Source organism: Lissotriton vulgaris, chromosome 12 (assembly GCF_964263255.1).
Source record: "Lissotriton vulgaris chromosome 12, aLisVul1.2, whole genome shotgun sequence".
In the NCBI taxonomy this organism is placed as follows: domain Eukaryota; kingdom Metazoa; phylum Chordata; class Amphibia; order Caudata; family Salamandridae; genus Lissotriton; species Lissotriton vulgaris.
The window spans coordinates 7,869,968-7,897,964 of record NC_141700.1 but is presented as its reverse complement, the minus strand read 5'-3'; the positions used below and the strand labels follow the sequence as shown (position 1 = coordinate 7,897,964).

General features: G+C 49.9%; 1 protein-coding gene across 7 annotated transcripts in view; it reads right to left on the bottom strand.

Moving 5' to 3' along the window:
* SBNO2 (strawberry notch homolog 2) overlaps window positions 1-27,997 on the bottom strand; it is a 390,195-nt gene that overhangs the window by 63,787 nt on the left and 298,411 nt on the right. For all 7 annotated transcript variants that reach the window (XM_086946697.1, XM_086946699.1, XM_086946698.1 and 4 more), the window contains 7 exons: window positions 24,249-24,354; window positions 23,856-24,009; window positions 22,154-22,330; window positions 20,862-20,959; window positions 20,542-20,624; window positions 19,924-20,127; window positions 19,371-19,549 (listed from right to left, as the gene is read on the bottom strand). In XM_086946697.1, the coding sequence (XP_086802823.1) occupies window positions 19,371-19,549; window positions 19,924-20,127; window positions 20,542-20,624; window positions 20,862-20,959; window positions 22,154-22,330; window positions 23,856-24,009; window positions 24,249-24,354 (1,001 nt within the window). The remainder of the gene's footprint in view (window positions 1-19,370; window positions 19,550-19,923; window positions 20,128-20,541; window positions 20,625-20,861; window positions 20,960-22,153; window positions 22,331-23,855; window positions 24,010-24,248; window positions 24,355-27,997) is intronic.

The window sequence follows — 27,997 nt, the reverse complement described above, 5'->3', positions numbered from 1 at the left end:
TCACCGTTATTTATCTCACTGCCCCATCCCAGCTCAGAACCTGGCTATATGCAAATCAGTCTGTCCCTGGCCCAGTGCATCATGGGAACAGGGCAGACTAAACTACCAAGCCAATTCTTTACCAGAAAGGAGACAAGCTACCGGGGACCGGTTTCTGGCATTTCAGCCGTCTTCGGAAGAGGGTGCACAAAAAGAGTTACTCCCAACTATAGTCGAGGAAGATAGCCGCCTCCTCATGCCGGGTTAAAGAGTCATTGGCCTCAGTTGGATAAGAGTGGGAGGGGATAAAGGGTCTTTCACGTGAACCTCTCCTGGAACTATCAGAGCATAATGCACCCATTCCTAAATCTCGAGGCCCCTCTCAGCCCCACAGTGAGTGCAGTCTGTAATGTATTGTGCTACATGTTGGAGTGTTGTGGGAGCATGTGTGAATGGATTCCATGGATGTAACAAGCGAGGGGGTCTAGTTTCCAAGCAGGCTACCTTCACCCCTCTGTGGATGTTACAACATGCCTGCCCCTTGGTCTAGGGGACCTGGCCACAAAAGGAAAATGCTATTTACCAGTATGCTTCTGTTCTTGGCATGTAGAGCTGCAGAATTGTACACTTTTGCATAGATCACCATCTAGTGTTGGGCTCGGATGTTTGCATGTGGTTTTTGTCTTAGAAGAAGTCTTGTTGTCACGAGGTTGGTGACTCCTCCTTCAGTCGACAGTGCGCATGGGCATTGACTCCATCCTTAGATTCTTTTTGCCACTTAGGGTTAGATGGAGTAGTGAGAAGTAGAAAGATGTATCTAAGTAAGATAATACTGGAACAGATCGAGGTATCCGGGGAGGTGGGTGGGCGTGTCCAACTCAGCAGCTCTACATGCCAAGAACAGATGCATACTGGTAAGTAGCATCTTATGTTCGAGGCATATGAGCTGCAGATTGTACACTTTTGCATAACTATACAGCAGTTCTTAGCGATGTCTACCTGTATCTGTTGCAGTGGTTTGAAATAGTGTTTTGAGTACAGCCTGGCCCACACTAGCTTCTTGTTTTGCTTGCACATCCACACAATAGTGTTTTATGAAGATATGTGGTGTAGTACGAGTTGCTGCTTTGCAAATGTCATCTAGGGGAATGTTCCCTAAGAAAGCCATAGAAGCCCCTAGTTTGTGAGTAGAATGAGCTGTAGGGGGAATGGTTAATGTGCGTTTGGCTTGATGTAGCATATCTGTATACATTTTACAATCCACCTTGCAATTCCAGTTTTGGATATACGATTGATTACCTTTATGAGGTGGGGAGAAAGCCACAAAAAGTTGTTTGGTTTTCCTAAAGGATTTTGTTCTTTCAATGTAGTAGAGTATTGCCCTTTTAACATCTAAGGTGTGTAGAGCACTTTCTGCCACTGAATCTGGTTGAGGAAAACATTCTGGGAGTTCAGCAGACTGGTTCAGATGGAAGGCAGATACTACTTTTGGTAAAGATTTTGGGTTAGTTCTAAGAACCACGTTGTTATGATGAATTTGTAAAAATGGTTCTTGTATGGTTAATGCCTGGAGTTCACTCACTCTTCTGAGAGATGTGATAGCAATTAGAAAGGCTACTTTCCAAGTGAGGAACTGCAGCTCACATTTGTGAAGAGGTTCAAAAGGAGGGCCCATTAGTCTGGTAAGGACTACATTAAGGTTCCACACCGGAAAGGGCAGAGCTCTTGGTGGAATTATTCGTCCTTCAATAAAAGCTTTGATAGCAGATACTCTAAACAAAGACAAGTGTTGGCGGCGAGATGTAGTCTAATGGAGTTAAACGCTAGGTTACATTGTTGTAGATGCAAGAGATAACAGATGATGACCTGAATGGAAGCATCTAGTGAATTGATATTGTTATGCGTGCAATAAATGACGAACCGTTTCCATTTTGCCGCATAGCATGCCCTTGTTGTAGGGCGTCTGGCCTCTTTAATACCGTTCATACAATCTGGAGGGAGATTGAGGGAGCCAAACTCTAAGGCTTCAGGTGCCAGATCGCAAGGTTGAGTTGATTGGGATCTGGATGTCTTATATCTCTCATGTTTCTGAGTGAGAAGCTTGGGTGAGAGGCGTAGTTTTTGATGTGGTACTACTGATAGTTCCAATAGGGTTGTGAACCATTGTTGTCTTGTCCATGTTGGAGCAACTAGGATCATTGTGAGGGAGTGTTATTTGAGTTTCTTCCCCACTAACGGAACGAGTGGGAGAGGCGGAAAAGCGCAGGCACATTTGGGTCTGGCTCGAGGAACGACCGCCCTTTGGAAAGGTTCTGTGTGTTCCACCATTGCAGAGAGCGATGGGTGTGGTCGTCCACCAACATCCGATCTGTTAGCTGACCTTGAGCCTGGTTCCACTGATGTGCTAGGCGCTCTTGTAATGGACGCACTTGTAGTCTTGCATAAGGAACTAGAAAAATGCAAGAGGCCATCATCCCTATTAGTTGCATGAACACTAGTGCTGGTAGAGAGTGTTGAGGCTGAAATCTTTGAACTAGTGCCTGTATAGCTGTTATCCTGACTGGGTTGGGATATGCTAGGGCTGTGGAAGTATTTAGTGTAGCGCCTAGATACTATTGTATTCTGGACGGTTGGAGATGGGATTTGCCCAGATTTGCTGTGAATCCCAGACTGTGAAGCAGTTGTATTGTACAGAGTGTGTGTTGAACACAGCTGTTGTGGGATTTTGCTTTTATGAGCCAGTCGTCCAGATAAGGGAAGACATGAATCTGCTGTCTTCTCACGTGGGCTGCAACCACTGCGAGGCACTTGGTGAAAACCCTGGGTGCCGTTGTGACCCCAAATGGTAGAACTTTAAACTGGTAGTGTTGACATCTATAACAAACCTGAGATATTTCCTGCAAGAGGGATGAATGGGAATGTGGAAGTAGGCTTCCTTTAGATCCAGAAGGAGAGAAAGTCACCTTGCTGAAGTAGTGTAAGCACCTATTGTAAAGTGACCATGTGGAAAAAGTCTGATTGGGTGTAGAAGTTGAGCGGTCTGAGGTCCAGTATTGGCCTGAGAGAGCCGTCCTTTTGTGAAATTAGACAATAGAGGGAATAGACCCCTGTGCCTTGATGAGGCAAGGGAACCGGCTCTATTGCATGTTTTTGTAACAGTGCAAGAACCTCTTGTTTGAGAAGCGTCAGACCAATCATCCATACCGCATTGCCTTTGGGCAATGGGTGTGGATACCTGGAGGCAAAGTTTGGGCATTTTGCTTTTTGGTGTGTGGCGAACAGATCTATTTCTGGGTGTCCCCACATGTGAAAGAATGGAAGAAGAACTTGAGGATGAAGTTCCCATTCGTGGATCTGTTGTGCTTGATGGCTGAGCAGATCTGCTATCTGATTGTGTACCCCTGGTAGATGTTCTGTCAGGAGGTATATTTTTTGCGGAATGGCCCATCTCCATATGCTTTGAGCTAGGTGTGATAGCTGTAGGGCGAGTCTCCCCCCTTGCTTCTGTATGTAATATATTGCTGTCCTGTTGTCTGTACGATTAGGACAGCTTTGCCTGATAGGTGCAGTTGAAAAGATTTCAATGCTATGAAGATTGCTAACACTTCCAGGTAGTTGATGTGAAATTGTTTCTGTTTGGGGGTCCAGATACCTTGAATGGTATGGGTTTGAAGATCAGCTCTCCAGCCAATGAGCGATGAGTCTGTTGTTAGCACTATTTTTGGGTCTGGGTTGAGGAACGACTGCCCTTTGGAAAGGTTCTGTGTGTTCCACCATGTAAATGTGGGATACTTGTAAAGCGCACTGTTACTCTACCCGAGTGTCCTGGCGCTATAGACCGCAGGGGAACCCGTCCTGGTTTTCCCTGTGAGATGGTCCCTTACTGGGTATCTCCAGGGTGAAACCAGGCATCCCCGGCGTCTGTGGGGGGCCGTTGTGGAGATGAGGTAAGCTTAATGCCCAGAGTTGCCGAGTGTGTTCCCTGGTTAGAGTAGGCACTGAGGCGAGAATTATCGAGTCCGTTGACCCTGGTCCAAGACCCTGCCGCGTCGGGAATTCAACCCTGGTCCCGGGCCATTCTCTGCTTACGGGTCTGCCACCTCTAACCAGTGAGCCACACCACTCCACAGGTGCAGGTAGAGAGTGTTGTGGCTGAAATCTTTGAACTAGTGCCTGTATAGCTGTTATCCTGACTGGGTTGGGATATGCTAGGGCTGTGGAAGTATTTAGTGTAGCGCCTAGATATTGTTGTATTCTGGACGGTTGGAGATGGGATTTGCCCAGATTTGCTGTGAATCCCAGACTGTGAAGCAGTTGTATTGTACAGAGTGTGTGTTGAACACAGCTGTTGTGGGATTTTGCTTTTATGAGCCAGTCGTCCAGATAAGGGAAGACATGAATCTGCTGTCTTCTTAAGTGGGCTGCAACCACTGCGAGGCACTTGGTGAAAACCCTGGGTGCCGTTGTGACCTCGAATGGCAGAACTTTAAACTGGTAGTGTTGACCATCTACAACAAACCTGAGATATTTCCTGCAAGTGGGATGAATGGGAATGTGGAAGTAGGCGTCCTTTAGATCCAGAAGGAGAGAAAGTCGCCTTGCTGAAGTAGTGGAAGCACCTTTGTAAAGTGACCATGTGGAAGAAGTCTGATTGGATGTAGAAGTTGAGTGGTCTGAGGTCCAGTATTGGCCTGAGAGAGCCGTCCTTTTGTGAAATTAGAAAATAGAGGGAGTAGACCCCTGTGCCTTGGTGAGTCAAGGGAACCGGCTCTATTGCATGTTTTTGTAATAGTGCAAGAACCTCTTGTTTGAGAAGCGTCAGATGTTCTGAGGACATTGGATGCTGTTTGGGAGGTATATTGGGAGGGGTAGAAGTGAGTTCCAGGCAATAACTATACTGGATAATTTGTCTTACCCACTTGTCTGTTGGGATGGAATTCCAGACGTCCTTGTTTGAGAAGCGTCAGATGTTCTGAGGACATTGGATGCTGTTTGGGAGGTATATTGGGAGGGGTAGAAGTGAGTTCCAGGCAATAACCATACTGGATAATTTGTCTTACCCACTTGTCTGTTGGGATGGAATTCCAGACGTCCCTCGACGGGAGAGGGATGATCGGGGGCAGCGCAGGGAAGTCAATATTCGGTATTAGGGGAGTTGCGGGTGTTATTACCTCTGCTTCTGCCCTTGTTGTTGTTCCCCCTGTAACCTCCTCTAGAGTATCCCCTGGAAAAAGAGCCCTGGTTGTGACTTTTGTAGGATGAGGACGGGTATTCTGTTGTATTTGTTTTGAAGCCTGCTCTATAGAAGGAACGCCAAAAGGAGCCTCTGTTGAGGGTGACTGTAGAGCTCCCATAGACTTGGCAGTCTGTGTATCCTTTTTTATCTTTTCCAAAGATGTGCCTACCGCAGGGCCAAAGAGGTGCTCCTGGTCAAAAGATTGATTAAGGATGGTATACTGTACCTCTAGTTTAAAACCAGATACCCTGAGCCAGGCATGTCTGGGTATCAAAACACCGGTATTTACAGTGCGGTACACGGTGTCCGCTGCGTCAGTGGCATTTGATGGATGTATTAATGATTAGTTTGCCGTCCTGAATAAGGTCATTGGCTTTGTCATCATAGTGAGCCCTGTCATACCTTGCCAGGAGGGCTTGTGTGTTGGCTATTTTCCAGGAGTTTGCAGCTTGAGACGCCATACGTTTTCCTGATACGTCTAATAATTTAGATTCTTTGTCAGGAGGTGGTGTGTCACCTGACCCCGGAGAGTTTGCTCTTTTGCGTGCATTGGCTACAACCATGGAATCTAAAGGAAGTTGACCCTTGATGTTTATAGGGTCAGTTGGAGCTGCCTTGTATTTCTTATATATTCTGGCGTTAAGAACCCTAGCTCTAACTAGGTCTTTAAACACCTCAGGGGCGTGTCCAAGAAGACCTTTTAGCATTGGTAAGACATGAGCAGATTTTTGTGGCTGGTCAAACGTTTCCAGAAGAAAATCCTCTCCTACAGGGTCTGAGTGTAGTTTGACTCCATAGTATGTTGCGGCCCTATTAATTAGTTGGGCTAAACCCACAATGTCGTCTGGCGGAGATGGTCTGGATCATTATTTAGATCAGGATCCGTACTATAGTCATGCCATGGGTCTGGTTCCTGTGCTGGATCATCAGGATCCTCAGTGTTTAATGGTACTATATCTTCATCTTCTTGCCCATCCCCATGTTCATCGTCACTATCCTCTGGTTGTGGAGAATGTGGTGGAGAAATGATTAAATTGGGGTTAATTGGTGGAGGGGGTGAAGGTGGTGGTGAAATATTAGTAGCAATGGGTAATTTCTTTACAGGAACTGGTGCCTGTGGTAAATGTTATGGTTTCCTCTTTGTAGGTAGCTTGGTAATTATATGACCAGTCTTAGGATGGATTAAGATGTTGGTTTGCTTTGGATCTGGGAGATAAAGTTCTTTGACATCAATATTTTTCTTTGGTGTGGAGGATTTCTCCCTGGAAACTGTTCTTGGCTGTTTAGTGACAGTGTCCGGTATGGAAGCTTTCCCTGGCTCCGAGATCTTCGGTGCGGGTTGTTTTGGCTCCGGAGGTCCTTGTTTAGGAGGCTTAGTTATGGAAGGCTTGTCTTTTAATGTTTTCAGCGTCAAAGTCTTTTCTGTGTGCTTCGGTGCCAAGGTTTTATCCGGCTGCTTCAGTGCCGAGGGATCTTTTGCCGGTTTTGGTGCTGAATGTTTTTCCTGTGCTGACGGAGAAGGGCGCTGCATCTCGGGCGACTTAGCTTTCGGTGACAAATATGGCTTTTCGGGTCCAGGTAGCTGGCTCGAGCCAGAAGGCTTTTGTTTGTCCTTCGGCGCCGTTCAGGCGGCGGGGCGCTCAAAGTTTTTGTACGGTGTGGACCTGAGCCGGGGGCGAAGGTGTCACCGGAGCCTTTGTTATAGGCTTGGGTAGGGCAGGGCAGGGGCTGCGGTACTCACCTCCCTTTGAGCTGGGGTGATGTCATCTTCGGCATCGGAGACATCTGCTTCTGAGTCCGGGACCTGTTCTTGCTGTTCTGCTTCCAGAAGGCTACCGGGACCTGGATGGAAGATGTCCGGAATGGAACTTGTGCCTCAGGACATCTTGTGGGGTCGAGCTCGACGATCCCGGATGGTTTTCTTGGACTTGAAGGATAGACAAGCCTCACAGTCGTCCTCTCGATGTTCTGGAGAGAGGCACAGATTACTAAGAGGATGGAGGTCCGAGTGTGGGAATTTAGCAGCCCACTGGGGACATTTCTTAGAAGGAGTCCGTTCCATCGACGTCCGTCTTTACTGGCACTGGTAGGCCCAACGGCCTAAGTCGAAGTTAGCAGGCACCAACGTTTTTCAAAAGTTGTCGTCGAGGGTGCGCGCCGAAAGGAACACGATCGAGACAATACCGTCGGATAGATGTCATTGCGTGTAGAAAGGGGGTTCGATAACAACACCGACCGGGAGCGCAGCAAGTCCCACCCGATCCCGATGGCGGAAAAAAACAATCAAACGATGGAGCCGAATCCATGCACACTGTCGACCGAAGGAGGAGTCATCAACCTCGTGACTAAGAGACCTCTTCAAAGACAAAAACAACATGCAAACATCTGAGCCCAACACCAGATAGCGATCTATGCAAAAGTGTACAATCTGCAGCTCATATGCCTCGAACCTGTAGTTATGTGTTGGGCCAGGAGAGACAGATCTGCTCTACTATTTGCCTTGTACAGTAGCCGAACCTACCGTACCCACATTCCTATAGTCAACTGGGTGTTCCGCAGGAATCAGGGAACCTGGGGCAATGTCATCTACAGAGAATCCACAAACCACCCTGAATATATAGAACCAGCCATGCTTTAACCTGCCAGCCCAAACTATAGGATGATAGTGGAAAATATTTTGAAAGTCACTCTGTCCTAAATGAATGAGTTTGGGATTTCGAAAGAAGATTGTAGCATGACTGACTTGGAGAGATATTAGCTGCGACAAATACATCCCTCTCCTTGGGACTTTTTGCTTTTGTGTTACCAGGATCTGCCGGCATATTATCACTCAGGGCACTGAGAAAACGTCAAGCGGTCCCCCCAGTGCATCTGCTCTGACCCATAAACATGGTGAACAATGAGCTTGTTTCCACCTGTCTTACTTAACCTCTCGTAAGACCACAGCAACATAGCACAGAAGGAGTAGTTTCTGTCCTGTAACTCCAGTTCTGTAGTAGGGGTATCTCTGTTATAGTCATAATCTAGTGAATCGTCCCGCCCATGTGCGTGGACCCAGGAGCAATCAAAAGTAATCTCCTAAGGTGTTGAAAAATGCAGGACTGCACAGACACTTAAGAGAGAATTAAAGACAGATAATGCAGCCTATAAAACCAGGCTACGCTGTCCAGTACTTCAGCTAGAAATTCCACCAAAAATCCACAAACAGCAAAGTCTGTCCAGATTTCCCTTGCTTCAGCAGCAAAAACCCTCTGGAATGATAGAGAGGAAGACATGGACAGACAAGCCCCATAGGCTGCCATTATGTGGCTCAAAACAGTATACTGTGCCTTTAAGATAACTTTCCAGAACTTCACAGTATCCCAGAATGCACTGCAGGTCCCTTTTACTTTCAGTTCTTTTTGAAGGCGTAACACGCCAGACCTGTAGCATTCCTTACACGAATAACTCTCTCCACCGGGGAGGCGGGCAGGCGCTTATGACTATAACAGAGATACCCCTACTACAGAACTGGAGTTACAGGACAGAAACTACTCCTTCTGTAGTAGGGGATCTCCGTGTATAGTCATAATCTAGTGAATAGAATGGCAAGCCCATCCCCACACCAAAGCGGCGGTGGAGAAACGAGAAATAACACCACTATTGTGCGAACAGATTTCTCAGCGAAGCCTGCCCAACCTGAGCATCTGCCCTGGCATCAGTGTCCAGGCAGTAATGCTTAGCAGAGGTATGGACCGACTTCCAAGTGGCCGCCCAGCAGATTTCAGCAATAGGAACATTACGGAGCAAAGCAGTCGTGGCAGCTTTGCCCCTTGTGGAATGAGCCTTAGGTTTACCCACTAAGGTCTTATTAGCCTTCTGGTAACACAGTTGTATGCAGGACACAATCCACCTAGAGATGGACAGTTTAGAGGTAGCAAGACCCGTCCTGACTGATCCATAATTGATAAACAATTGGTCTGACCTACGAATATCTTTGGTCTTATCCAGATAAAATTTCAACACCCTCCTAACATCCAGGGAATGTAAAGATCTTTCCGCTGGAGATGAAGGGTTCTGAAAAAACGTAGGCAAAGTTATAGTCTGGTTGACATGAAAATCAGAAATAAGCTTGGGAAGAAATTTAGGGTGAGTACGCATAACAATCTTAGCAGCATGAAATACAGTATAAGGTTCCTCGCAACACAACGCCTGAATTTCACTCACCCTGCGTGCCGATGTAATCGCCACGAGGAACGCCGCCTTTCAGGACAGGTGCTGCAATGAAGCCTTATGAATAGGTTCAAAAGGCTCCTGTATCAATCTGGACAGCACCACATTCAATTCCCATGAAGGCGAAGGAAGCCGGACAGGAGGGAACACTTTCTTCAAGCCTTCCAAAAAATCTTTGATCACTGGGATCTGGAAGAAGGAAGTCTGTGAAGGGCATTTCCTGTACAGTTTGATGAGCACCGCTGGAATCAGGGGAATGGGTGGAAAAGCGTACAGAAAGCTGTTCGACCAGTTGATCCATAGCGCATCCCCCAGCGTCCCTTGCTGGTAGTACCTGGAGGCGAAGTCTCGGCATTTGCTGTTTTCGTTGGTGGCCCCACCTTGCGAAGACTTCTCCTAGTACTTCGTCGTTTATGACCCATTCGTCGTTCTCCTGAATCAGTCTGCTCAGTGCGTCCGCCTGAACATTCTGCACACCTGGCAGATGGGTAGCCGTTATCGTCAGTCCTCTGGCCAGAAGCCAGTGCCAGATTGCCTGCGCCTCCTGCGACAGAGTGCGTGATCTCGAACCCCCCTGCTTGTTGAGGTAATACATCGTGGTCGTATTGTCCGTCTGTACAAGCAGAGAGTTGGTCTGAAAGGACGGATGGAAGGCCTTCAGTGCCAAGTGAACAGCTCTGAGTTCCAGGAAATTGATGTGATACGTGGACTCCATCGGGGACCACTTTCCTTGAATTTGTAAGTCCCCGGAGTGCGCCCTCCAACCGTTGAGAGAAACATCCGTCACAATAGTCTGAGTGGGAAAGTCCTTGTGGAAGGGGACCCCTCTGAGGAGATACCTCACTGAACACCACCACTTCAGAGAATGAAGAGCATGCAGAGACAGTCGTATCTTGTCGTCCCAAGACCCTCTCTTCCGATCCCACTGATCCTCCAAGCACTCCTGCAACGGTCTCATGTGCAGCCGTGCGTGTGGCGTTAGGAAGATACAAGAGGCCATCGATCCCATTAGAGAAGACACCGTCCTCACAGTTGTAGATGGAGTGTTCATAAGAGCCTGAGCCTTCCGAAGGAGTGATAACCGTCGCTCCTCCGAAGGAGACACGCTTGCTGACAGCGTATTGATGGTGGCTCCCAAGTACTGAATGCACTGGACCGGAGTCGGGACAGACTTGGACATGTTGATGTGCAACCCCAGCTTGTTCAAGAGAACGCACGTCTTCTGGAAGTGTGCCTGAGCTTCCGAGAAGGAGGAGGCCTTGATCAACCAATCGTCCAGGTACGGGTAGACAAACACCTTGTTCTTCCTTAGGTGTGCTGCTACCACTGCCATGCACTTCGAGAATGTTCTGGGCGCAGACTTCAGCCCGAATGGCAGTACTCTGTATTGATAATGATTGGTGCTGACTTGAAATCGCAGGAACTTCCTGTGTTTGTGTGCAATGGGCACGTGGAAGTACGCATCCTGTAGGTCTATTGCACATAGCCAGTCTCCCTGTTGCAACTGAGGATAAATCTGATGCAACAACAGCATGCAAAACTTTTCTCTGGGAATCCACTTGTTTGCCTGTCGCAAGTCCAGAATGGGACTGAACTCGTTCTTGTCCTTCTTGCGAACCAGGAAGAACCGGGAGTACAGACCTCTTCCTCTTTGAGACAGAGGTACGACTTCTATCGCCCTTTTCCTTAACAGGATATCAGCCTCCGCTTGGAGCTCGAGCAGTTGAAACCGCTAGCTGACCGGAGGAATTGATGGAGGCGGGCTGGTGAACCGAAGACTGTATCCATTGCAAACAATATTCAGCACCCACTTGTCCTGAGTAATTTTTCTCCAATCTGCCAGAAAAAATTGAACGCTTCCCCCCACCAGAGCGGGTAACGGATGTAGGGGAAGTAACCGCTCAGGGTCGAGACCCGGCCGGGCCTTGTTCGCTGTAGAGGACTGCTGTCCCCCTCTACCCTTCTGGCGCTTCTGGAAGGGTCTCCGGAACTGCTGCTGTTGTTGCTGCTGCTGTCCCGAAGACTGACCTCGTCCTCTTCCCTGTGCACCGAACCGTCTCTGGAACGGGCGATAGGCCTTCTTTTCTTTGGGCTTCTCCAAGCCCACAGCCCTCATGGTCTCTGCCTCCGCCTTCATGCGGGCCATCTCATCATCACCATGTTTTCCGAACAGGGTTTCCCCGGAAAAGGGCAGATTGGCCACCCGCTGCTGGGCCTCCGGCTTGAGTGATGTGAGCCTGAGCCAAGCATGGCGCCGCTGGTTGATCCCATGACAGTACCCATGGCAGCCAAAAGAGAGACATCCGCAGCCGCGCTGATGACCGGGTTTGACACCAGCATCCCCTCTGTGAGGATCTCTTGGAAGTCCTCCCTCTTGTCTTGTGGCAGAAGGTCCGTGAACTGTTGCAGGGAGTCCCACAGGGCACGGTCATACCGCCCTAGCAACGGCGCATCGCTAGACGCCTTCATGGCCGTGGATGCAGTCCCACAAGCCTTCCTTCCAGCCGAGTCGATCCATCGACTTTCCTTATCCGGCGGCACTGTGGAGGACGGGGAGGTAGAATATAACTTCCTGGCCGCCGTCACTATAACCGAGTCAGGCACCGGATCTATCCGCAGAAAAGCCGGGTCCGAATCCGGGGCCCTGTACTTCTTCAGAAGTCGGGAGGGAGCGGCCTTCACCACTGCTGGCGTGAGGAACCGCTTTTCCGCAGGCTCTACCAAACCAGGCACTAGTGGCAGTAGAGGGCGAGACAAATGCTTCTTGTGAAGAGTTTCAAATATCACGGATGTTGTGGGTGTTGGAGCCGTCACTGTGATTCCCAATTTTGCAGCCCCCCTCAGGAGAACATCCTGGAACGTGCTGATGTCATCCACCGGAGATACCCTTGTCCCTGGGGATTCCGACATGGTCGGTGAATAGGTCCTGGACTTGGAGGAGTCCGTGCGGGACCTAGATCCCCGCCTCCTATGGCGACGTCTTGACCTAGTGGAGGATCTACGTCGACTCCTCGATCTCTCTCTCTGTCCGGAGCGTGATCGCGACTTCCTTGGCCTCGGTCGAACCGCCGGTTCCACCGGAGCGGGCGCCTTTGGTTTGGCCGGGGCCTTCGGCTTAGGGGTCCCCTTGGGAGGGGTCGGAAGTCTGAGCAGTGAGACTAACCTCGGAGGGACCGGAGGAGGCTTTTCTGGCAACTGAGGTCGAGGTACAGGTTGTGGAAGTGGTGGTAAAGGAGGAGGAGTAGGGGCCCTCGGAGGGAGACCCCTCGGAAATGGAGGCGGGGGTGTAACCGGCCTCTGTGACGGGGTATACACCTCGGAGTAAACCGAGCCAGGTGATCCACCTTCTTTTCCAGCCTGGGACGTTGGCGAACCTCCCATGGCGTCAGACCTCCTTCCACGCCTCTTCGGCGGCGAAGAACGGCGAGCGGACGGCGAGCGTCGGTCCCTCGATGTCGAGAGTCTCTTCCTCGGCGTCGTCCGTCTCTCCCTCGACGGCGAGTGCCTTCGCTTCGACGGCGACCTCGTCCGCCTCGACGACGACCTCTTGTACCTCGACGGCGACCTTCTGCGCCTCGACGGTGACAATCTGCACGTCGACGACGACCTTCACCTCGACGGCAATCTGCGCCTCGACGGCGATCTACTCCTCGACGACGAGGATCTCCTCAACGAGGATCTTCTCCTTTTCGCCGACGGCGAACGGCGGTGTCGCCTCGATGGCTAGCGCTGACGCCGGGCCTTTCGACGTCAATCACTCGACGATGACTTCGGAGCGGACGACAACTAAATCGTCACAGGAGACTTTGACGGCGGTCTGTTCAGTTCCTTCGACGGTGACGTCGCTTCGCCCCAGACGACGGGGAGCAGACTGTAGTCATCCTTCTCAACGCCGTAGTCGGTGCAATCGACCCAGAAGGAGAATGGGGACGCTTGCTGGTCTTCCTGCGCCTGGGGAGCCACCCAGAGGCCTCAGCACGGGCAGAGGAAGCCCCTCCAGACCCATCTTGCGCCTTCAGCCTTCTTTCCTCAAGGCCCTGAAGCCTGATCTTCTTTCTGTCCTTCAGGGTCCTGCCAGAGAAGCCCTGACAAATCACACACTCCTCTGAGACATGGGAAGGCATAGGATACACACCTCATGGGGATATGATTTGGCCTTCTTCCTGGAGCACTCCGGACATTTGTCAAATAATGCAGGCATATTTGACATCAAAAGGGTGCAAAAACCGGGGAGGAGCTACGACACCAACCAAGATGGCCGCATAGTCTCCCGGCTCCGCTGACCTCCGTCCTTTGCTCTATCATCCTGTTGCTTATCCTGATTACCTGCACCGGATCTGTGTGTGTGATCTGACCCGCACTCCAGTTGTGCAATCCCGGAGTTTCTCCGCCGTTGTGGAGCGGGGCTACGTCGATGGTCGCATTGAGGCCTAACCCAGCAGAGAAGCCGGGGTCTAGAGTGCTGGCTCTGCCGGGTCCGAGTTGCATAACAACGGACTGCTGAAGGTGGTTGGGTCCGGTCTCATGAACACTCTGACTTTTTTGATTGTTTTGCTACCATCGGCTGCCTGGTGCCCTACAGAAGGTGAGGTGACGAGTGACGCACGGTGCTGTGTCGCGGGGGTCCCTGACCGGGGGTCCGGCATTCACATCGCCGTTCCCCCGGGTCGGTGCCTCGCTGCGTACTACTGCTCGCTAACCATCAGTCCCTCATGGCTTACTCCTGCTCCGCCTAATTTTGCCCCGGAGAAGGCGCCTCTCCGTGGGGTCCACCATGTTGGAGGATGAAACGAATCTAGCGTAACAGGCTCGAAATGGGCCGTCACTGCGTACGGTGCTGGAGGCACTCATGGCACTTAAGGGAACTATTGAAGTCCAGACTTGCAGTTTGTTGTCTGCGACGGATGGACTCACGGGCATGAGACCGGATCCTGCCACGACGCCCGCGACCCGGCAGCCAGCCCGCTTTTCAATGGATGTCTCGGAGGTGTATCTTGACTCGGCGATGGAAGCAGTGTTTGCCCCTATTGAAGTGGATCTACCTGACTGTACTGTGCCTGGTCACCCCACGGAACCGTTGGAACCCCCGATTGTGTATCCCCCGGAACATTTACATGTCGTCTCCATTTTGGATCCTTCCACATTCTATCCTTTGCCTGTTGCGGACCGTGTCGACTCCCCTCCCCTGTCGGTCTTTCAAGATGGCGGATGGGGTAAAACTTGGCTTCGGAGGCAGGGAGGGTCAACATTGGTACCAGCCGTCTACATCGGGACCTGCCGTTCTTTTCTCATCTGTGTACTCCTGTTCGGTAGACTTTGACAGTACTTTGTGGGAAGTGCTTTCCTTAATTGATGACTTTAGTGAATTTGATCGACGGGGCCAGGGTTGAGATTCTTCTCCGAGTCTCTTATTGTGGCACTATGTTTAACGAGATTGTTTATTATTGACCCAACGGAGTCCGGGGCGGGGCTGGCTACGACGGGGGAAGGAGACCGGGAGCCCGTAGAACTATGCCCTCCTCCGATTTCCCTCATTGTGTGGGGTTCTTTGCCTTTTCCTTTCTTTCCCTTTCTACTATATTTCGGGTTCTGGTTACTGGGCGACAGGCACGCTGCGAGGGGTGTGGCCGTAGTCATCAGCAGGGGTGCAGGGTGGGGGGGTGTGGGGGTGGGTGTTTCGTTTTTATTTTTGTTCTATGGCCTCTTTTCTTCCTTCTCTTCACTTGTCTTTTCTTTCTTTTTACTTTTCCGGGTTAGTGTAGTGGGTTCGGCTTTCCTTACATCCTTGTTTCTACATCTGTACCTTGACTTTTCTGAGGTTTTGGTGCTGTGGGGCGGACAATAATGATGGCGTAGACGAATAATAGTGTGCTACTTATCCTGATGTCGTATGTCTTAACGCCGCTTACCTACATTATAGCGAACTTATTTTGGACACGTTGTTCTTTGCTCGCCCCCTTTTGTGATCCGAGACAATGTACGACACCTGATCCTTTCAACTTTTTATATGTAAAATGAAAACCTCATCCTGTTCCCGAGTTGAACTGCTTTTGCAACCGATGTGCTTTGTGGATGGAGTTCCTATGCTTCCCAGGGAGGATGGGTCTGACGTTGGATAGTAATAACGTACTGAAATGCTTAGCGGCCAGCCCTGGGGGATGTAGGCCCGTGTCTGTATTTGATTGCAAATGTTAAATAAAGGTTTTCAAAAAAAAAAAAAAAAAAGGGTGCAAAAACCAAGAAGAAAGGCACTAAAGTACTTTAGAAAGCACTCACTTGAAACAAAAGTGAAAAATCACCAATACACCCTTGAAAAGGGAGAGCTCAATGCTCCAGGGTCCTGCTTGCAGGAGCCGGAAAAAAGAACTGAAAGTAAAAGGGACCTGCAGTGCATTCTGGGATACTGTGAAGTTCTGGAAAGTTGTTTTAAAGGCACAGTATCTTGTTTTGAGCCACATAATGGCAGCCTATGGGGTTTGTCTGTCCATGTCTTCCTCTCTATCATTCCAGAGGGTTTTTGCTGCTGAAGTAAGGGAAATCTGGACAGACTTTGCGGTTTGTGGATTTTTGGTGGAATTTCTAGCTGAAGTACTGGACAGTGTAGCCTGGTTTTATAGGCTGCATTATCTGTCTTTAATTCTCTCTTAAGTGTCTGTGCAGTCCTGCATTTTTCAACACCTTAAGAGATTATTTTTGATTGCTCCAGGGTCCACACACATGGGCGGGACTATTCACTAGATTATGACTATACACAGAGATCCCCTACTACAGAAGATGCACTTGCGGATGAAAGTGCAAATGGGGTCTGAAGTGCAGATCTGAACTCTCCACATTGTAGTGTAATTGCATTTATATAGCGCTTACTACCCCTGATGAGGGGTTGAAGCGCTTTTCGGCGAGTGGTACACTATCCCTGACCCCATAAAGGATTAGTGGAGAGTTAATATAGTGAAATATGAAAGTAATTTGAGTGTTGGATATGTTAGTCAGTTATTTGGATTGAGAAGGATAGTGGAGGGATAGAAGAGGGAGAAGGGTTGCATTTATATAGCGCTTGCTACCGCTGATGGGGTGTTGATGCCGAGGCAGTCTGAATGGCCGTAACCCCACTGCACCAAGCACGTCAATGGAAACCCATAATGACACTTTGAAAAGCCTACTTTCACATTATATAGGTCACCCCTTAGTGATGCCTTGAAGCCAACAGTCCCTTTGTGCATAATATTCCAAAGCAGGACAAGTCCAGCAAGTCCCCGTCGTGACCAGATTAGGAGCACACCGTCACTGTGGAAGCCACAGTAGCCTGTCCCCTTTGGAAATGCCCACTTTCTATTATGAGCAGAATTTCCCAAGTTGGACTAAAAAGCAGCTACAGAGAAAGTTAAACCACTGTTGCAATCACAATTCTAATTCAAAGGGGAGCCTGGATTTGTTTTCTAATCAAGCCTCTTTGGTGGTTTGTAAAATATAATACACATCTGCCTAGGAACAAGTGCATTTGGTAGAAGCTTCTAACCTCCACAGCAACAGATATTGTGAAAAGTGCTGCGTGAACAGTAAACAGCGTCCCCACTTTGCACTCCGAAGGGTTAGAAGCCCTTAATATAAAGTTCTCAATCAAATTCAATCCGTTCAACAAAAAACATTATTTTGCAGAGTCTAAACTGGAGAAAAAAGTTCTCTTTTTATTTATTACAATGTTGTATCTCATATGTGGACTGGTATAAATCATGAAATTAACTTCATAAATAACAATTTTCCTAGTAAACCTTTCTCCATTCGTTCTGTTTCAAAATCTTCAAATAATCACGATGCATTTCAGGTCAATCATTCTGGGAAATTAACAAAAAAAATCAATGATTCAAGGGGTAGAAAATCCTCCATTATGTTTTTCTTAATGTTATTGGCTAATACAGAAAAAGCGTGAAAAAGTGCTGTGCTTAGAATGCCCGTAAAAAATGGTGTCACATGGCAAGAGCGTGTTACTGTTTACACACCATGAGTCACAGGTACACAAACTCATAGGGGCGCGCTGTCACAGGTAAACAAACTCATGGGGTGCGTGTCACGGTGATTACAAGAAGAGTGAAACAAGCCCAGCAAGGTAAACCGAGAAAGTGAAACAAACTCGAGGTCACAAACGTGTCACAGTGGTGGTAAACTATGTGTCACAGGTAAACTAATGATTCCCTTGAAGAAGTTTTACATGATGCAACATTATGGTAAATTCTCTATTATAAAGTCTCCAAATATATTTTTTCAATGAACAGACTGAATTTGATTGAGAACTATATATTAAGGGCTGCTAACCCTTCGGGGACGCTGTTTACGGTCCTCGCAGAACTTTTCACAATATTTGTTCTTACGCCCTCAGGTCAGAGGGAGATACCCACATGCACCAAAAATTGAATATATTTTTGTTAAAGTTTCATTTACCTTATTGAGTATCATTAAATGAATTAATTGTGCCACACAAATCTTTTTGATTTTTGATTCTCCACAGTTACAGCAACAGCCCCATTGAATAGGTGAGGTATACTTTCCTGGAGATTCACCAAAGGCCTGGACTGATCCGACAGGAAGGCCAAGAGGGGCAGATCACTGATTAATGACCTCACGAGGCCTTGCTCTATACCTACAAGGACACCACAGCACTTGGTAAAGGCAGTCTGAGCTACGAGGACACCGCGGCACTGGGTAAAGGCCGTCTGCTCTACAAGGACACAGCTGCCCTGGGTAAAGGCAGTCTGCTCTAAAAAGACACCGCAGCCCTCGATAAAGGCTGTCTGCTCTACAAAGACACCGCAGCCCTCGATAAAGGCAGTCTGCTCTACAAAGACACTGCAGCCCTTGGTAAAGGCAGTCTGCTCTACAAGGACACCGCTGCCTTCAATAAAGGCAGTCTGCTCTACAAAGACACTGAAGCCCTCGATAAAGGCAGTCTTTTCTACAAGGACACTGCTGCCCTCGATAAAGGCAGTCTGCTCTACAAGGACACTGCTGCCCTGGGTAAATGCCGTCTGCTCGACAAGGACACCACTGCCCTGGGTAAAGGCAGTCTGCTCTACAAGAACACTGCAGCCCTGGGTAAAGGCAGTCTGCTCTACAAGGACACCACTGCCCCCGATAAAGGCTGTCTGCTCTACAAAGACACCGCAGCCCTCGATAAAGGCAGTCTGCTCTACAAGGACACCACTGACCTTGATAAAGGCAGTTTGCTCTACAAGGACACTGCTGCCCTCGATAAAGGCAGTCTGCTCTTTAAGGACACCGCTGCCCTCGATAAAGGCAGTCTGCTCTACAAGGACACTGCTGCCCTGGGTAAAGGCAGTCTGCTCTTTAAGGACACCGCTGCCCTCGATAAAGGCAGTCTGCTCTACAAGGACACTGCTGCCCTGGGTAAAGGCAGTCTGCTCTACAAGAACACTGCAGCCCTTGGTAAAGGCAGTCTGCTCTACAAGGACACCACTGACCTTGATAAAGGCAGTCTGCTCTACAAGGACACTGCTGCCCTCGATAAAGGCAGTCTGCTCTTTAAGGACACCGCTGCCCTCGATAAAGGCAGTCTGCTCTACAAGGACACTGCTGCCCTGGGTAAAGGCAGTCTGCTCTTTAAGGACACCGCTGCCCTCGATAAAGGCAGTCTGCTCTACAAGGACACTGCTGCCCTGGGTAAAGGCAGTCTGCTCTACAAGAACACTGCAGCCCTTGGTAAAGGCAGTCTGCTCTACAAAGACACTGCAGCCCTCGGTAAAGGCAGTCTGCTCTACAAGGACACTGCAGCCCTCGATAAAGGCAGTCTGCTCTACAAGGACACCGTGGCCCTTGGTAAAGGTTGTCTGCTCTACAAGGACGCAGTGCCCCATTGAGATGGGAACTTTGCTTTACATCTAAATTACAGACCCACTTAGGAGCGAGATGCCCTGTTCCAGGAAGAGCTCACCTCTGCCACGTAATCGGGACCCCCGAACTGATCGATGAGCTCGTCCAGGGTGTTGAGAGGCAGGTCCTTGCCCAGCTCCTTCACCTTCATGATGAGATCCTGCTTCATCCGCTCCACATGCTCCAACGTGCCAGGCAACGAGTAGAAGTCCTTTTGAAAATTCTGCGTTGGCAGTCTGGCTGCAGGGTAGAGGAAATAAGTCACATTAGGAGTCCAAAAAGCTGCTGTGCAATCCTCTAACCCCTCCACCCCCAGCCATTCCTCAGACAAAGAATGACCCATATCAGCCATGGTCAGGGAGGTGCTCTTCCCGTAGGCACAGTTTACCTCTACTCCTACTAGAATAGGTGTTCCACAATCCCTGTACGTGTATAAATGGGGCGCCCAAATTCCATTTCTAGCAGAACTAATGCTGTAAACCCCCAACTTAGACAGTCACGGAGCTGCAGGCAATAGCTGGCTCCTCCAAGTCGGCTGTTATCAGTGTGATTCATGTCACATTTGTCTCCTCCTCTTCTTTACACACCCCTACCTCACCAGCAGCGTTTGTTACCTGGCTCCTCCAGGCTGCACCCATTCACGGTGTGATCCACGAAGATGACATCGTCATTGTCAAAGAGCGATTCTGGTGAGGAGTTGAAATCACTGTCAATCCCCAGCTCGGAGTCACTGCTGCTGTCATCGCTGATTTTTATCACCCCAGAGCTCAGATCGAAACCACCTTTCAGAACCTTTGCACATCGCGCCTTCTGACGCCCTGCAAAAAAGAGACTCGTAAACCAAACAGTCCTTAGGGGCATCGTGGCTGACTCAGTTGTGCTCCACATTTTTGTGATACCGGACCCTACAAGGACACCCTAAATGAACAGAAAATAGACATACGTGGAAGTCTGGCATGAGGAGACACAAATCCAACACACCTTTGAAGGAGAGATTCCATAAACACAACAATCCAGCCAAGGTGAGGGACACGCATTTTATTTAAGCGGGACATCCATAGAAACCTCATCAGGGTAGACACAGGGGACAGAAGGAATCCTTAAAAGGATTAATAGGAAGGATAGTGACATGAGCAGCAGCGTGCAAGGACAAAGGAGGCGGCTGACTGATGCGAAATGACAAACTAAACCCAGTGGCACGTCAGAACCTGGGACAGCAAGAGATCACTTACGTTTCCGCTTTGTTGCAGCTCCTTTCTCTCGCTTTTTCTTAGTCAGTGGAAAGTGCTTTTGAATTAATGACAGAAAGACGCCCCTAAAAGAAAGTTGCACATTTTAGTTCTGTGGCTTAGAGACTATCAGCCATCCCCAAAGTTAGGAAATCCCCACTGTTCAGTGTCCCCAAAGCTGCAAATAGGACATTCCTGGGGTACCAATTTGTTCATTGCAGTGTGGATGAACATCATGTTCGCCAGAGCACCATCTGCAGACTTCGCCTCTGCCTGCCCAGAACCCCACCACCTTTACACAGAGCAAGTGAGAACCTACGTACTCGGCAGCAGACACAAAGCAGCTGAGCTGCCCGTCGTTCTCATCCAGGACCTCGCGGGTGCGTGCCTCTCCTGTAGACTGAAGACCAATGACGATGCACTGCGAGCAAAGAGAAAGACAAAGCACATAGTGAGGATCGGCCTCTGAGCACCCACCAGGCCGCTGAACTCTAATAGATATCATTGTGTGATCATAGAAATGATACATAATGTTGTTAAAGATCTTTCTGTCCATCTGCCCTCAGTATTAAAGACTTGGAAGACAAGCACAAGGGCCAGCGGATATTTACCATCAACCTCAAACAATAAGCAGATTTTCCACCCAGCAAACTCAGAGTTAGGCATTCTGTACTGAGAGAATACACGATCAAACTATTTACTTGCAAAAAAATGAGACCTGAAACCAGCTCAGAGGAGAGGAGGACATACAGGGCGGGGGGAGGGTGCAGGGCAAGATGGCCAGGCTAAGCTATAAAAGTCGTTAAGTCTTTCCTCTTTCATTCACAATTTGTGACCAAGAAATGCGGGAAACTAAGTTAAAAGCCAAAGCAATGCAGTGATGAGCAATGTTGTCTCTGTCTAAGAAGTACAGCAAAGGTTGGACCTAAAGTTGACCCCACAGTAAAAAGGTGGAGCTAAAGCCTGCTCTCTAGTATTTAAAAAAATTAGTAACACTTAGGGACCAATTCGGATGTGGTTTGGAAGGCCTCCTAATGGCATTTGCTCCGCCCGAATCAGATCAGGAACATGTCTTCCCATCTGAATCGGAAAGGTCTCTGACCGATCAATTACGAGGTGAGTTAGGCATTAAGAATAACCTAATCCGAACCCGATGGCATTCGGAATGACCGAGCTGTACGGAGCAGACTCGTACATCTCTATGGGCCGTGTTTCCGAACAGCCGATTAAGATATTGGATTCGAACAGCATTTACAAATTGTGCCATCTGTGCCCAGGGGTCCCCCCTTACCAGCCATGCACAGTGTGGCATGCACCAGGCGGTGCCCACCACAGGGTGCCCGATTTTCCCCAGCCACCCCTTTCTTCAATGGGAGCCTATGCATTCGGCCGGAACATAGGCTCTCATTGAAGTCAATGGAAGTTTGAGCGAATAGTATCTGGAAGCATCCGGATGCATCGTTATCGGTCGGTCGGACTCTCCCAATCTGAGACTGTCAGAAACAATTCCCAAGCCGATTCGGTCAGAACGATGTCTGAACCGTATTGGAATCAGCCCCCAAGTCTTCAAAAACATGCACTGTCAAGCCAGACCTAAAAATTATGACATTCTCACCTTGTCCTTGGCCAGATGTTGTTTGGCCAGGGCCACCAGACGTCTTACTTTGGCAGCGATGCAGAGGTACTTGAAGAAGCGCTGATGGGCTGACCAGAACTGACCCCACAAGGACTTGCGGGACTCCAGGCCAATGAGGTCAGCTGCCTGCTGGAAGACTGTGAGCGCTTCTGCCCACTGCAACAACATAATGAGCATGTCTGTTAACTCCACTAAAGCACACAGCATGTGGCAATAATACATGACCATGTCCTCAATGAATGCCACAACTCTCAGTGTGTGGCAAACATTAGTACACAAGTAATACCCATCACAACACACAGCTGTTCATGCTGAAGCCCACACCACCTCTCCAATGACCAGGTCTACAATGTTTGTCACAACTCTCCGTGTGCAGCAAACAGTAGTACACCAGGAACACCCATCACAACACACAGCTCTTCCTGCTGAAGCCCACACCACCTCTCCAATGACCAGGTCTACAATGTTTGTCACAACTCTGCGTGTGCAGCAAACAGTAGTACACCAGGAACACCCATCACAACACACAGCTCTTCCTGCTGAAGCCCACACCACCTCTCCAATGACCAGGTCTACAATGTTTGTCACAACTCTCCGTGTGCAGCAAACAGTAGTACACCAGGAACACCCATCACAACACACAGCTCTTCCTGCTGAAGCCCACACCACCTCTCCAATGACCAGGTCTACAATGTTTGTCACAACTCTGCGTGTGCAGCAAACAGTAGTACACCAGGAACACCCATCACAACACACAGCTCTTCCTGCTGAAGCCCACATCACCGCTCCGATGACCGCGCCAGTAATGCCTAACACAACACTACAATGAGCATATCAGCAATGTACACTGCAATACACAGTACATGCTGGCAACCCCCAAAACACCTCCGCAATTACCATGTTTGCCACAACTCTCGGTGTCTGGCACTTGTGCCCGCGACAACTAGTGTACAACAGTAGTGTCTACTATAATACACAAGACATGGCATCAGTAATACTCATCACAACACACAACACTGTTTAGAATGCACAAAACAGCGAAGCACTACAAAGTCATGGTAAGAGCACGGTTCCTATCTAATGATTATGCAATGCATACAGGGCGCAGGCATCAGGAGAGAGTGAAGAGGCACGGAGACATGGTAAGGACACAGTTCCCATCTAGTGCTGATGTGGAGCACACAAGTCGCAGGCAGCTGGAAAGAGTGCAGAGGCGCTGAGACATGAGAAGGGCACGGTTCTCATCTAGGGCTCATGCACTGCACACAGGTCGCAGGCAGCTGGAAACAGTAAAGAGGTGCTGAGACATGAGAAGGGCACGGTTCCCATCTAGGGCTCATGCGCTGCACACAGGTGGCAGGCAGCTGGAAAGAGTGAAGAGGCGCTGAGACATAGGAAGGGCAAGGTTTTCATCTAGTGCTCATGCAAAGCACACAGGTTGCAGGCAGCAAGAGAGAGTGAAGAGGCGCTGAGACATGAGAAGGGCACGGTTCCCATCTAGGGCTCATACGATGCACATAGGTCGCAGGCAGCAGAAAAGAGTGAAGAGGCGCTGAGACATAGGAAGGGCAAGGTTCCCATCTAGTGCTCATGCAAAGCACACAGGATGCAGGCAGCAGGAGAGAGTGAGGAGGCACCGAGACATGGGAGGAGGTTGGGAAAGTGAAAGGCACATGCTCACCAGCAGAGCTGCCTTGTTGTACGCCTGTTTGTACTCCTCCTCGAGTGGGATCTCTTCTATCTGGAAGGTGACTCCAGAGAAGCTGAGCTGCCGAGCGATGTACATTCCGTTGACTTTCATGTCCATTGCAACAATCTCCATCGCACCAACACCCCTGTGGAACATCAAGCAAAATACCATTAAACTGCTGGAACACCCCAGGCAACAAAAGCTCAGACCCACCTCGCCAGTGCTGGCATTCAAGCCCCATATGAGCCCACCTCCCTGAGTGCTGGGCTCTAGGAAGCATTACACCGAGCCGGACTAATGGTTGACTAATGATTGTGGACAAAATGACGGAGCCAATGAGACAGCAGAAAACCCACAGGCAAATATATAAAAGCAAAGACTCACCTCTTCTCGATGGCGTGAAGGAACTCATCGAATGTCCTAAATGGAGTGCCCTCACCCCAAATCCCCAAACGGCTCATGTAAATCATGTTTTTTGGTTCAGAGGCACCTACGATGTGAGACAAAGGTACGACATCAGCTGCAGGCTGGAGAGCACTAACCCTCTCAAACATAAAAAAAACAAAATCTACACAACTCAAAGAACGGAAAGAAAGAGGATTCGATCCACCTCTCGTTAACTCAAACACTTCGCAGGGCTTAGTACACAATCTTTCTTTCTTCACATAAGCACAAGTTACTATTTGTGTAACGATATATCTGTAAGAGACATTAGTTAGTGATAGATTCCTTATCTTAGAATATCCCCAGGCGTCAGACTTGATCCGGACGTTTTTTCATCAGCAGTACCCATGCGCGACGCTAGGTGGCGTTGTGCGGCTCCGCGTCCGTCGCTGGCGTTGTAAGCGCCGAGATGACGTCACGGAGACTACTTAGGCACCACCCATGAGCGCTGACGTCAGTTTTGTACCCGACTTTCCGCGCCTGGAACGCAGAGGGATGACCTTAACCCTAGAGATCAGTTCGCAGAACGGGGAGGATGGGTGGGGCGGTAAGGAATCTAGCACTAACTCATGTCTCTTACAGATATATCGTTACACAAGTAGTAACCTGTGCATCTGAAAGAGACATGTTAGTGATAGACTCCTTCCCTTAGAATAGATACCCCAGCAATACCAACCCCGATAATGGGTCTGCGAACAAGATTACACCAGAAAGTCACGGAGAACAGAACGGCCAAGAGCTGGTCATCCACCAGGAACTGTTGTGTGTGCTTCAGATAGAACGAAAGTGCACGTTTTGGGTCCAGACGGTGGAGCCTCTCCTCCTTTTTTGAAGGAGGCGGAAATATGGTGGGCAAAGGGATGGTCGGCCCGATGTTGAAGGGCGTGACAACCTTTGGCAGGAAAGAAGGACAGGTCCTTAAAACCACCTTGTCCGGATGAACAGAAAGGAAAGGAGGTTTAGAAGAAAGTGCCTGGAGCTCACTCACTCTTCTGGCAGAGGTGATAGCAACCAGGAAAGCAGTCAAGGACAGTTATGGAGGGGCTCAAAGAGAGCGCACATTCGATAGATAGGTTAAGACCAGATTTAAGTCCCATTGAGGCATTATGAAAGGCACAAGAGGAAACGTGTGTGTAATGCTTTCCAGAAAATGGCTAACAACCGGGGACTTAAAGAGCAAAGGCTGATCTGGAAGCCTCAGAAAGGCGGAGAGGGCCGAAAGATAACCTTTGATAGTGCCCAGAGCAGAGCCCTGCTGGGCCAAATATAGTAGGAACAAAAGGACCTCAGAAAGAGGAGCAGAAAGTGGATCCACAGCCTTTGCTGTGCACCATGCCACAAATGTGTTCCACCTGCAGGCGTATACTGTCTTAGTGGAGGGACCCCTGGCTGCCAAGATAACATCACAGACTTCGGGAGGAAGAGCGAAAGCTGTCAAATGTCGCCGCTCAATCTCCTCGCATGAAGGTGGAGGCTGGACAGGTTCCGGTGGAGGACCGTCCCCTGCTGCTGCGACAGAAGATCCTCCCAAAGAGGCAGTCGAATCGGGGGATCGATCGCCATGCTGAGTAGCTCGGGATACCAGTATCTTCGTGCCTAATCCGTAGCCACAAGGATGACTTGGGCCCGGCCGCCGCCAAATCTTCTCCAGGACTCTGGGCTGAAGTGGAATAGGCGGAGAGGCGTACAACAGACCGCAACTCTATTTGCCGCCTTGGAAATTGCAACGTGCAGAACTGATGACATTGCACGTTGTCTTCGGTGGCGAATAGATCTAACCGAGGCTCTCCCCACTGCAGAAAGAAACCTTGCCCCACGTCCGAGTTCAGACACCATTCTTGATCCATCAAGCACAGACGGCTGAGTTGGTCCGCCCTGGCGTTCAGAGACCCTCCCAGGTGTTGAACCACCAAGGTAATGCTGTGATGTTCCAGCCATGTCCAGAGGCGCAGAGCCTCCTGACATAGGGTCCACGACCCCACCCGCCCTGTTTGTTGCAATACCACATGGCGGTGGTGTTGTCCGTGAACACCTGCACTACACTTACCCGGCTAGAGGGAAAGAATGCCTTCAGTGCTAGACGTATCGGCCAGAGCTCCAACAGGTTGATATGGAGCCGGGACTTCGCCGGAGACCAGAGGCCTCTGATCTCCGTCTCTCCCAAGTGGCCGCCCCATCCCAGGAGGGACGCATCCGTCACCACTGTGTGCTCCGATTGGGGAAGGGCGAGGGATCTGTCATTGACCCAATTGCGATTTGTGAGCCACCACTGCAATTGCCCTGCAGTGCCCTCCGAGATCTGGACATGATCGGACAGGTTGTCCTGATGCTCTGCCCACTGGAACTTCAGGTCCCACTGCAGAGCCCGCATATGCCATCTGGCATGTTTCACCAGCCGGATGTAGAAGGCCATCAGGCCAAGGAGCCGGAGGGTCATCCTGACTGAAAACTGGGAAAGAGGCTGAAAGATCAGAATCATAGCCTGAATATCCTGGACTCGCTGCTCGGGTGGATAAGCCTGAAACTGTGTTGAATCAAGAACCGCTGGGAGCTTCTGAGAGGGATTCAGGTGCGACTTTGGCACATTGATGGAGAACCCCAGCAAATGCAGGAGGCAGGGCCGGACTGGGAACCAAAACCGGCACTGGCAAATTGCTTGGGGGGGGGGATGGGGGGGGGGGGGGGGGGGGGTTGTGCTTGCCGCCGAGCACTTTGCCAGGGCCAGTTTTCGGCCGATTTTGTTACAGGGCCGATTTTGCAGCTACGGCCCTGTAACAAAAAACGGCCGGCTGTAGTCTGAAAGTGGGTGACGACTGCCTGGGGCGGCGAGCCCGCCTTCAATAACCTGTCGTCGAGATAGGGGAAGACTGACACCCCTGACCTGCGCAGATGAGCTGCGACCACCGCCATCAGTTTCGTTAACACCAGAGGTGCGCTGGTAAGGCCGAAAGGGAGCACGGCAAACTGAAAATGCTCCTGGCCTACCGTGAATTGCAGGAAACACTGGTGGGCCGGCAGGACGGGGATGTGAAAATATGCGTCCTGCAAGTCCAGCGCTACCGTCCAGTCTCCCGGGTCTAGGGCAGCCAAGACCTGAGCCAGAGTCAACATCTTGAACTTCTCTTTCCGGAGGAAGCGATTGACGTTCATGAGGTCCAAGATGGGGCGCAGGCCCCCTTTCTCCTTCTTGGGGATCAGAAAGTAGTGGGAATAACAACCACGTCCTACTTCTGGCCCAGGAGCACGCTCGATGGCCCCTTTGGCCAAGAGGGAAGTGACTTCCTGTTGGAGAAGCGCAAAGTGATCCCCCAACATGCTTTGGAACTGAGGTGGCATGGCTGGGGAGCAGACTCAAAGGGGAGGGAGTAACCCCTTCAGATTATTTGCGGCACCCACCTGCCCATAGTGACAGAACGCCAGGGGGGGGAGGTGATGTTAAATCCTGGCGCCCACCAGCGTGGGGTGCACCCCCAAGCTCGGACTAGGGAGGCTTTGAGGCGGATGCTGCGGGAGCTGTGGTGGACTGACCCGCATGCTGGCCCCCTGTGCCGCCACGGCGGGCTCTACGCCCGCGCTGAGGTTGGTTCTGCGCAGGCTTCTGGCTGAACGAACGTGTAGGGGCGCCCCTTCCATGGCCACGATGGGAACGAAAGGTAGACGTGGCCGGGCGTGGGGTGGAGAAACTCAAG